General features: G+C 42.1%; 2 protein-coding genes across 4 annotated transcripts in view; one reads left to right on the forward strand and one right to left on the reverse strand.

The window, feature by feature from the left end:
* Positions 1-12,391, forward strand: part of LOC134358903 (catenin alpha-3-like) — a 703,413-nt gene that overhangs the window by 501,434 nt on the left and 189,588 nt on the right. The gene's annotated exons all lie outside the window — the stretch shown is intronic.
* Positions 1-12,391, reverse strand: part of LOC134358901 (leucine-rich repeat transmembrane neuronal protein 3-like) — a 338,976-nt gene that overhangs the window by 77,781 nt on the left and 248,804 nt on the right. The window contains exon 3 of one of the 3 annotated variants that reach the window (XM_063071540.1): positions 216-291. The exons of 1 other annotated variant lie outside the window; for it this stretch is intronic. In XM_063071540.1, the coding sequence (XP_062927610.1) occupies positions 216-291 (76 nt within the window). Of the gene's footprint in view, positions 1-202; positions 292-12,391 lie in introns of all 3 variants that reach the window. One more of the 3 variants, XM_063071541.1, reaches the window with a different exon arrangement.

The raw sequence follows: 12,391 nt of genomic DNA on the forward strand, positions 1-12,391 counted from the left end.
GTTGTAAATAGAGACACACTCATGGAGACTGTCTCATAATCCTGGAGACTACCTGAAAATAAAAGGACTCCTATAAACACCACAGACATCATGTAACCATTGGCAAAGTCACAGAGCATTGTTAAACACATTTAGACAGATGATAAGTATTACTCCAACTAGAAACCTAGAGGGTAATAATCAGAAACTCCTAAAGACTCACTGTGAGTACTGACACAGTTTTGGTGCCAACATATCAATGTTGTCATAGTCCTGGTCCACTGTATATATTTGCACACTCCCAGAGAACTCCTGTAAATACAAACACACATTTTGAAATTTTTGGAAAGAATGGTCAACTCTGCTCACCCCTGTAAACACTGATGCATAGCTGAACTCTTCTGAAAAATACAGCAGGCTCCTGCAGTGCACCAAAAGTATTAAGTATTCTCCTGGAGACAGTCCTGCCCTCCCTGCAAATATTTATCTATTTCAAGAGATCCCTATAAATAATGTAGAATGCTATAAATTCTTCGTAAGCATTGACATGTCTCTTGCACATGTCAATGTGTAAATATTTATTTACTTCTGGAGACTCCCCAAAAAATGTGAGATACCTTTGGTCATACAAATACTGAGACAAACTCCAATTGCTTGTAAATATAGATGACCTCCAGGAGTGCCCATACAATTATTGGTGTGCTCCAGGAGCTGCCTTCCACTTGTTATTGCAAACCTGCAGAGTTGTGATAGATAGTGACACTTTCTCAGGGATCCCTAAACCTTGATACACATTGAGGTTGATGCCCATTGTAAATATTGAGTCTTTCCTTGAAACTATTGACACATTTCTAAACAAATATTGACCAGTGTTAATAATGCTTTGTAAATACAGAGTACCTGTGATTACTGACACAATGCCAGAGAACCCCAGCAATGTTATTGAACGTGTACACCAGAGATTCTGCAGATGCTGGACATCCATGGTAACAGGCACAAAATGCTGGAGGAACTCAGCAAGTTAGGTAGCATTTACAGGGAAGAATAAACAGTTGACATTTCAGATCCTGATGAAGGGACTTGGCCCGAAACGTCGACTGTTTATTCCTCTCCATAGACGTTGCCTGAACTGCTGAGTTCCTCCAGCATTTTGTGTGTGTAACTGAACATGCACATGGCAAATCTGTGTTGGTACTTCTGCAGCAGTCCCTCTGCAAAACTGGCAATATCTTAACAATACACCACGACAACTAACTCTGACTACAGATCCACTCTAATGACTGACACTCTCTTGAAATGCGCCTGCCCTTTTTCCAGGATTGCATATACTAAACTTTAGCCGATATCCACTGGTACAAATTCACATCCAATCTCTTGTGTGATGCGCATGTACAGTAGATAAATTCAGTCTGCAAAAATGGGTATGATGTTCTCACTCATTGGCAGGGTGCAAATAATGACTTAATGAAACTGTTACCAACTTGACCTTGGGAAAGTGTTCAATTGCATAAAGCCTCCATTGGTAATAAGTAGAAAGTGGCCTCACCTTTGCCATCTAAAGAAATCATCAAGCACACTTTGATGGGATGCTGACTTAGTTCTGTGGATTTGACTGGAGAAGTGAGATGCTTTAAGTCCCACATCACCAGGTTCGGGAACAGTTATTATCCTTCAACCATCAGGCTCCTGAACTGGAATGGATAACCATCACCTCAACTCTGAACCAAAACCTACTATATACTTTATTGTCGCCAAACAATTGATACTAGAACGTACAATTATCACAGTGATATTTGATTCTGCGCTTCCCGCTCGCTAGATTACAAATTGATAGTAAATATTGAAAATTTAAATTACAAATCATAAATAGAAAACAGAAAATGGAAAGTAAGGTAGTGCAAACAAACCGAGAGGCAGGTCTGGATATTTGGAGGGTATGGCCCAGATCCAGGTCAGGATCCGTTCAGCAGTCTTATCACAGTTGGAAAGAAGCTGTTCCCAAATCTGATCGTACGAGTCTTCAAGCTCCTGAGCCTTCTCCCGGAGGGAAGAGGGATGAAAAGTGTGTTGGCTGGGTGGGTCGTGTCCTTGATTATCCTGGCAGCACTGCTCCGACAGCGTGCGGTGTAAAGTGAGTCCAAGGACGGAAGATTGGTTTGTGTGAGGTGTTGTGCTGTGTTCACGATCTTCTGTAGCTTCTTCTGGTCTTGGACAGGACAACTTCCATACCAGGTTGTGATGCACCCTGGAAGAATCCTTTCTATGGTGCATCTATAAAAATTAGTGAGGCTTTTAGGGGTCAGGCCAAATTTCTTTAGTTTTCTCAGGAAGTAAAGGTGCTACTGTCTTACTTTCAAGAGCTTTACAACTCATGTTCTCAGTATTATTTTTCTTTTATTTGCACTATTTATCTTTTTTGTACATTGATTGTTTAGGTTGTCATAAATTCTACCGTATTTCTTTTTAGTCCCTGTAAATGCCTGTAAGAAAATGAATCTCAGTGTAATATATGGTGACTTGTATGTACTTTGATAATAAATTTACTTTGACTTTGAAGTGATTGGTGCTTCTAGACTTTGAAAAATCCACAGGAAATGGAGTGCCAGAAATTGAAGACATTTTTTCTTGACTTCAAGATCTGTGCATGTCTTAACTTCAAACAGTTGTATCGAGTCACAAATGCTTCAGAAGCTGCTCCCCACGGAGTGCAGTGTGACAGTGGGAGTGAGTAGAGAACTTGTGGCAAGGACGAGCTGCTGTAAAAGGGTGGAGGAGGATGCGGATGAGGAGATGGAGGAGAAGGAGAAAGCCACCTCTGGATCTCCAGGCAACAATTCTCCCTCATGAATTTCAGTGCTGAAGAAAATGCATGAGGCGTTTATGACATCATTTCTAAAGATATTGTTTTATTCATAAAATCTGTAAAAATATATTTTAACAGTATTTTCATCTCCTCACTTCTGTTTGGGTGGCCCCTCAGCATTGAGGCTGACTTGTTTCTTTCTAGTTCACAATGAGGCCAGTGTGGAGCCCTCAGACATTATACAGATGAGGTTGATGGCACAGGAGATTGGTCTGTTTGGCAAATGGTGTGCACTTTACATTGATCTTCTGTATATGCCTGATAAATGGAACATAAATCAGCGCCACCCTGATTAATCCTTCTGTGCTTTGAATGGCCACAGCACAAGGGTGGGAAGGTCGCATTTTCTTCAAGGAGGCTTTGAACCTTTCTCTCTGTCCCCCCCCCCCCCCCCATGATTAACTTGGCTGTTGTAGAGTTTGGAGTAATGTATCTGTTTCTGGATGGGTGTTACACATGAAAAGAACGTGATTTGTGCTACCGGGTGTAATTATGTCTTTAATGCTCACTCTGTTAGCCTTCAGGCTGGATCACTAATCCTGTGAGGAGATGTGGGTAATTTTGTGCTGGGGACAACCTATGAGTGTTGTCACTCCTCAGAAGAAACAGGGTAATTTTTTTTTGCCACGCTACTGAAAGCTTTATATTTCTGTTAACAAGTTGCAAAGATTCAGAGCATTTTGAAGGATCCTCGTAAAATCTGACACTCATTCACTGATGTATGCAAGTGCAAGAACAATCTCCTAGAATTCCTCTGTAACATTTCGCATACAAGAGCTTGGTGCGAGCCATGGCTGTTTAGATTTAGGGTGTGTAGCTGTTCATTGTGTAAGTGAAATGCATCCTCAGGGCAGATTTTCCGCACCGCATGTCGCGAGTGTCACAGTAGCGTAGTGGTTACCACAATCACTTTACGGTGTCTTTCCCATGACTGCTTAGGTTTCCCCCTGCTGCTCCAGTTTCCTCCCACAATTCAAAGATTTACAGATATGGCTGGCAACATGTAGGCATGTTATGTTGGCACCAGACGCATGGTGATACTTGCAGGCTGCCCGGCACAATCCTCACTGATTTGATTTGAAACAAACTATACAGCTTTGATGTACATGTGACAAATAAAGTTAATTAAAGAAAGCAAGGACTGATCTTATACTGAGAATTTCTTTCTACAAGGGACAAGCATCACTGTTTTCATGAACATACATGTTAACATGGATGCCATAATTTTTTGACAATAGTTCTTATGAATAAATGTATTATCATCAAGATGTCAGTTCTTGCATGTGGACATATCAGATGATTTCAAGGCTGCAATCACTAGTAGCCTGAAGATGAATCTAGTCAATATCTTAACTGATAAATTTGATGATCAATACAATTTCTCACTGGTAATGGAATGTTCTAGACTGTGAGAAGGTCATAGCTCAGAACTGGCAGGTGTGCAAATGAGCTCCAGAAGCTTGTATGGGGTGAGTCATGTTTGACGGGGTTTGCTTTTACATGAAGGAATGAAGCCTGTCTGGATCAATGCTGTAAAATCACTTATAGTCAGTGGAGCGTGCTGAATTCTGACACAATCAAAGTGTACTTCTCGGACTTTCCCATAACTTAAAGTTGACCAGCCAATCCTTGGCAGCTGATTTCGGTTTGTTTATTGGTGTTTGGTATTTCCATCCAGTGTTTCACACAGAGTGCAACAGAAATTTAGATATGGCCTCCCTACCCCTTCTCCCTCATGTAGTAGGGCACAGATTGCCAATCCTGCTCCGTATCAGCTCCAAGCTGTGCTTTGTAACGATCAAAGCCGATCCTTTGTGAACCAATGTGACTGAACATGCACCACAAACTCTTCCATTTACTGTTTCGTTCTTTTATAATGACGAGATTTGATATTTATTGCAGTCAAATCACATAATCAACCAGCACCAAGCACATGTTCCATTCTGAGCCTTTGCCATTTCTGAATCTGTTCATCTACAGAATTATAGAGCTTCAAAGGCGAAGAGAAAGGCCATGAAGAAGAACTAATTTATCTCATGCTCCACACTGGGATCCTTGCACATGTTATATTTCAATATAAAGCAGCTAGAGATATATCAGAGCCTTTCACTCAACATGATAGCAGATGTTTTTGCTTTGTTAAGGCTCCATTAAGAGGCTTCCTGAGATTGAACTTTTGTAAGGTTGATTTAATCTCAGGCTGGAAAGACTCATTCTCCCTGTTTGGCCAAGTTCATGAACCGGTAGCAGATACCCAGAAACAAAAGGCAACACAATAACAACATTGAGTTACCATGCAATTAATTAAATGTTCTCTAAATACTCAAAGAATGAATAAATGTGATTTTTATAAAGCTAGTGTAAGAACTGTCAATGATCAATTGACTGTATTCGAACAGAGAGGGTGATGGGGGCTGTAGAGGTGTTGAGAAAAAAATCAGTGGTGGGACAGGGTTGAAGCCCACATTGGCTGTTGCTCACACTTGTGGTTATTTCCCTTTTTATATATCAGTATGTATAGTTTGCAGATTTTATTATAAGAACATAAGAAATAGGAACAGGAGTAGGCCATCTGGTCAGTCGAGTCTCCTCTGCCATTCAATAAGATCATGGCATATCGTTTTGCATATAGTTTATAAATAATGTCTAGTTTTTCATAAATTTCTAATGTATTTTAATTCCTCTAAGTGCCTGCAAAACATTAATCTCAAGGTAGTATATGGAAACATATATCTACTTGATAATAAATTTACTTTGAACTTTAAACTTTCTCTGAAACTTCCTGAGTGAAGAGCTTCTTTTCCTGCAGTCTCTTACTCCACTCAGATGCCTTTATTACCTTGTCTTTGCTTACTACAATCAATTAGACTATATAATTTAGATGGTTTACATACATATGTTATGTAATTTCTCCCAAACAGAAGGGGTAAGACCATAAAACAAAGGAGCAGAAGTCGGCCATTTGGCCCATCGAATCTGCTCTGTCATTTTATCATGAGCTGATCCATTCTCTCATTTAGTCCCACTCCCCCGCCTTCTCACCATAATCCTTGATGCCCTGGCTGCTCAGATACCTATCAATCTCTGCCTTAAATACACCCAATGACTTGGCCTCCACTGCCGCCTGTGGCAACAAATTCCACAGATCCATCACCCTTTGGCGAAAAAAATTTCTTCGCATCTCTGTTCTGAATGGGCATCCTTCAATCCTTAATTCAGGCCCTCTCGTACTAGACTCCCCCACCATGGGAAACAATTTTGCCACATCCACTCTGCCATGCCTTTCAACATTCGAGATGTTTCTATGAGGTCCCCCCTCATTCTTCAAAACTCCAAGGTAAGGGCTGATCATTTACATTGCATTGTCACCTCATACAATTCCAACAAACTTACCATAAGGCCACAAGGCAGCAGCATAATTAGGCCAATTAGCCATCTGAGTCTGCTCTGCCAGTCCATTATTATCCCTCTCAATCCTGCCTTCTCCCCATAACCTCTGACGTCCTAACCTTTGAATTCACGGGGATGTCGGAGGTGTGCTTTATACATAGAGAGTGGTGGGTGCATGCAGTGCCTGCCAGGGGTGGTGGTAGAGGCAGGGGCATTCAAAAAATCTTAGTTGGGCAGAAGGATGACAGGAAAATAGAAGTCTATGTAGGAGGGAAGAATTAGAATGATCTTAGAGTAGGTTAAAAAGTTGGCACAATATCACGGGCCAAAGGGCCTGTACTGTGCTGTAATGTTCTATGTCATTGTTGTATGAGTAAATGTGGCAGAGAATTAAAGCATTGCAAGCAATAATTTTTAATAGGGATACCAAGGAAAAATTCCCCAATTTAATAGCCTATCTGAAACATAGCATTATATTAAAGCCTAGCACCCCTTACTAATGAACTTCAGCAATGATTTCAGCCTTGTTCCTGAGCTGGAGCTTACAGCCTTTAGAATCTGACATTGAGATGTACCCCAAAGATGCAGCAGATGGGCCCTTCAACCTTTCCTCATGATTAACACTTCATATTTCTTCCTGAACATTTGTTTTGAAGAGCTGACTGCTATTTAGCGGGCTTTGTGCCCTTCACTTGTCCCTAATGTTTCATCTGCCACTTTCTCCCTGCAATTGTTGATTATGCTGCTTTGAATTCCCTGAATTTCAGTTTTTAGTTTGTATATTTCCAGTAGCCTCTGATTACATCCATAATTAAACGAAGCAAATCATTTGTATGAAACTTTCAGCAAACTGAAGAGAAAAGCAAAGAAGCAAAGGAGTGAGTCAACAAAGCGAGGATATTAAGATGAATGCCAGACAGCAAGATTAATTTAAAACACCACATTGGGAATGTCAGAGCAGGAAAACTAACCTCTACATCTATTCAATTTACACGGCTGCAAAGTAAAATGACAAAAACAAAACTTAGCATGTGGTTGATGTCAGAGGTGGGTGTGACAAAAACACGAGGAGGTGCAATCAAGTGATAAAGGGAGATGACAGCTGGCACAACTGGTTAATAGATGTGTACGGCAGTATGAGATAAGTGACAGTGGAGTAGGAGTTGAGAAAAAGAGTGACAAAAGAAAAAAGAGTAAGAAACACATCATATGGATCTCGACAAAACCAGCTGATAGAACCGTAAGGCAGAACAAATCAACACAGCAACATGACAGAAGTCAATGACAGAGCAAGTCAATAAAACTACAATCATTACCATCTGTTCAAACACAAGTTCATTTGCCCATTATTTTGGACTTCTGTGTAATCACCGCTATGAGTATTAGTGCTGGTTAGATTATAAACATACCAGTCTTTTACTGTTCTCCTACATTCACATTGTTTTCACTTGTTCAGTGATGCTCTTTCACAAGAGCCGAGAAACTTTAACAAGTTTGAAAGACTGAACAAGCTAAATCCCCCGCAAAGAGATGAGATATTTTAAAATTCTGAAAATATTTAATTCCAGATCTAAAGAAGTTTCCCTTTCCAGGGAAGAATGAAAAATACAGGCCATCTACAGTACATCTACTAGAAATGTCTTTACTCAGAGGCAAAATAATCAAAATGTGAAGTAAAATGGAAAAAAAGTTGGAAATAGTCAACTGGTGAGGCAGCCAGTGTGGAGAGGAAAACAAAGCTAACATTTACGGTCACTGATGGCAAGAACATTGACTTCTCAAACTTCCACTAATGCCCTTCCTCCCCCTCGTACCCCATCTGTTATTTATTTATATACACACATTCTTTTTCTCGCTCTCCTTTTTCTCCCTCTGTCCCTCTCACTATACCCCTTCCCCCCTCCTCCTTTTCTTTCACCCTAGGCCTCCCATCCCATGATCCTCTCATATCCCTTTTGCCAATCAACTGTCCAGCTCTTGGCTCCATCCCTCCCCCTCCTGTCTTCTCCTATCATTTTGGATCTCCCCCTCCCCCTCCCACTTTCAAATCTCTTACTAGTTCTTCTTTCAGTTAGTCCTGACGAAGGGTCTCGGCCCGAAACGTTGACTGTACCTCTTCCTAGAGATGCTGCCTGGCCTGCTGTGTTCACCAGCAACTTTTATGTGTGTTGCTTAACATTTATGGTCAATCATTTTTTTATCAAAACTGGAAAGAGTAGTAAAGACAAAATGTGTGGAGGAAATGGATGGGGAGGAAATAAAGTGAATGGAAGGTGGGAGGGAGGAAGCCGAAATGATAAGTGATAGTGGAAGGAGAAGCAAGATGGTGAAGGGGAACAGGGAATGGCCTGGAGGAGGTGTAAATGTTGAGTAATGAAAGGAACATACAGAAAGCTGCAGAAACTTGAAATGAAAATTCTGTCCGTTGTTTAATTCAATCTATAGAAAGTGGTGGTCACAGTCCAGTGTGTCACAGGTAAAGTCCTCCCCACCCCTGAGAACATTTACATGGAGTGTTGTCACAAGAAAACAGCATCCATTATCACACTATCCAGCCAAGCTCCTATGCTCTACAAGTTTGCGCTTTCCACTGGACTTCAAATTCAGAACATGATCATGAAACCACTGATGAAGAGGACTCTGGTCTCCCTTCTTGTGGCTGCCATTGGGCAGGAGGTGCAGGAGCTTTAGGTCCCACATCACCAGGTCCAGGACCATCAGATTCCTGAACCAGCATGGATAACTTCACTCTGAACTGACTCCACAACCTGTGGACTCACTTTCACGGACTATACAACTCACGTTCTTGGTAATATTTATAATGTATTTGCACAATTTGTCTTCTTTTGCACATTGGTTGTTTTTCAATCTTTATGTATAGTTTTTCATAAATTCTATAGTATTCCTTTATTTTCCAGTACACTGTAAATACCTGAAAGAAAATGAACATGAAGGTGGCATATGGTGACATACTGTATACAGGCTGGGATAAGATATTTACATTGACTTTGAGTTTAAAGTCACATGGACACCTCTGTGCCTCCCTCTCTATCTGCCTTATCCTTATTCTGTCAAGGTGCCTTTGCACCTTTCATCATGCTGTTCTGAGGAAAGATGAAGGCAGTGTCTGCTTGCCCCATGAAGCTGATGACTGGTGTAGGTTTCCCGTTGCCTGTGTGCTGGTTCTGAGGGCTGTATTACATCTACCGTTTCCCTTGTCCTGGTGGGTCTCTTTCACAGTCTGCCACCGTTCTGCGCACAACTTCGGTTTAGCTGCCTCATGCTGTTCAGCGTGTTCACAGACCATGCCTGTAGGCTGAGATTAGCGTCTCGCTTAGTTTAAAGACAGTTTCAGAACCTGCTCTGTGGATTTATATGTGCTCTAACGTCTGTGGGGGAGGATGCCTGGAGCTTCATGTTGACAAATAGCAGCAGCAAGAGGACACTATTATGCTGGGAGAGACGTATGTTGATTACCGTGAGTTCCTTTCGGAGTGTAGTCTCTGTGTAATGCAGGAACTGCGGAGCAGCTGTGCACAGGAGGATCCCACATTACAACAATAGAATAGACTGGCTGTTTTTGCTGGATTTACCAATGGAGAACACTTTCCTGGGCAGATATGACCGTAAGACATAGGAGCAGAAACAGCCCATTCAGCCATCAATTCTGCGCCACCATTTGATCACGGCCGATATACATTCCTCCACGAACCCACTCTCCTGCCACTTCCCCACAGCCCTGGTACTCATCAACCTCTTCCTCAGATTCACCTAATGACTCGGCCTTGCATTAGTGATCACCGCCTCATCCAAAGCATGAGAGCTCAGGCCTTGCGCCTTTCATTAAATAGTTCAAACTCTCATGGCATTTACATTGCATGGATGATTTGAGTGAGGATGAAGCATTGGATCAGCTACACTGGGAGAAAGAGCTCTCATTGAGCACATAGTGGGACGGATCTCCCAGTGGCCACCCATTTTCATTCTATTTCCCATTCCCATTCTGACATGTTGGTTTATGACCTCCTCTACTGCCACAGTGAGGCCACACGCAGGTTGGGTAGGTTAGATGAGCAACACCTCATGTTCTCTATGGGTAGCCTCCAACTTGAAGACATGAGCAACAAATTCTATAACCTGGTAATTTCTACCCCCCCCCACCCCTTTTGCATTCCCAATTCTGGCTGTCCTTTTACTCCTCTCCTTCCCACCTGTTCATTACCCCTCTGGTGCCCCTCCTCTTTTCCTTTCCCCATTCTCCTCTCCTCTTGGATTTCTTCTTCTTCAGCCCTTTACCTCTTCTACATATCACCTCCCAGCTTCTCACTTCATCCCCTCTCACCCACCCATCCACTTCCCCCTCTCCTGCTTTCATCTATCACCTTCTAGCTTGTACCCTTACTCTCTCCCTAACTTCTTATTCTGGCGTCTTCCCATTTCCTTTCCAGTCCTGATGAAGGGTCTCTGCCTGAAATGTCAGACGTGTAGTCCCCTCTACAAATGCTGCCTCAGCTGATGAGTCCCCCCAGCGCTGTGGGTGTGTTGCAAAGGATCAGCCAATCAGCATCAGGAGGGCTTGGAGGACCAGAAGTGAGAGCTGACACACTTTTACGAGTGTTGGAAAGTGATGTCTTGTGGCGTAAAGAAGTAAGGATCCAATAGATGAGAGCAAGAAGGCAAGGAAGAGAGAGAGCGTGCACTATATTAGGGGATTGATTTTTTCTGGCTGTAGCTGGTGGTTCCCGTTGTAAACATAGGAAATAAATTGTTCATGTCCCAGACCGTTTCAATCTATGAAGCCAAATCATTTAGTATGCTTCATTGCTAGATTTCCCAGAGAGCTTATCAGCAGACTCCAGTCCTATGATTCTTCAGTGCCACACTGTGGAAATACTAAATGACATGAGGGCATGGCTGGAGTGGGATCAGAAACCTCACACATTACACTGCCGATTCCCGACGTAGCGACTTCTATAAAAGTATTTCACTTTGGTTTAATGCTTCATTGGCTTCCAAGTGTTCTATGGTACCTTTAATCAACTTTATAAAAAGAAAAGAAATATTAGCTTTTAATAGACGTGAATGGCAGTATTCAAAGCTTTGCATCCAGGTGTCAGATCCCGATGGATACCTGGCAGGGCACTGAAAACCTGGGGCCAACCAACACGCAGAGTGCTCAAGGACATCTTCAATCTTTCACCTGCTTTAAAAGGGCATCAATCCTACTAGTGCCCAAGAATGGCAGGGTGAGCTGCCTCAACGACGATCACCCAGTTGCACTCACGTCTACTCAAAAAGGTGGCATCCATCGTGAAAGATCCCCAACACCCAGCACATGCCTTCTTCTCATTTCTACCATCAGACAGGAGGTACAGGAGCCTGAAGGCACTCCCTCATCTCTTCAGGAACAGCTTCTTCCCCTCTGCCATCAATGTTCTGAACGGATAATGAACCCACCTCACTATTTTTGCTCTCTTCTTGCACTACTTGTTTACGTTTTAATATACTATTATAATTTATAGTCTCTTTTATGTGTTGCACTCTACTAGTGCCACAAAACAACAAATTTTACGACATATGTTCAGTGATAATAAAGACGATTCTGATTCTGAGCTTATTGTACGATTAACTTTCAGGATAACAAAGTTACAGGCAATACCGGCATTTATTATCAGAAGCGAGCTGCCTTCATAAAGATGCTCCCACAGTGCAGTTGGGTAGGATATTCCATAACTTTAACCCAGCAGTGATGAAGGACAGGAGCTCTATGTTCATAACCAGGATGGGGCGCAACTTGCTGGGAATCTGCAAGTGGTGGTGTCACTTTGTGCTTGCTACCCTGATGCGGCAGATGAAGATGGTTGGGCATATAAACCTGCTGTAAGGAATTCTAGCAGCGATATCCCAGGGCTGGGACAGTTAATCTCATAGTCATAGTCATAGTCATACTTTATTGATCCTGGGGGAAATTGGTTTTCATTACAGTTGCACCATAAATAATAAATAGTAATAAAACCATAAATAGTTAAATAGTAATATGTAAATTATGCCAGGAAATAAGTCCAGGACTAGCCTATTGCCTCAGGGTGTCTGACCCTCCAAGGGAGGAGTTGTGAAGTTTGATGGCCACAGGCAGGAATGACTTCCTATGACACTCTG

This window comes from Mobula hypostoma, chromosome 19, assembly GCF_963921235.1.
Source record: "Mobula hypostoma chromosome 19, sMobHyp1.1, whole genome shotgun sequence".
Taxonomy (NCBI): Eukaryota; Metazoa; Chordata; class Chondrichthyes; order Myliobatiformes; family Myliobatidae; genus Mobula; species Mobula hypostoma.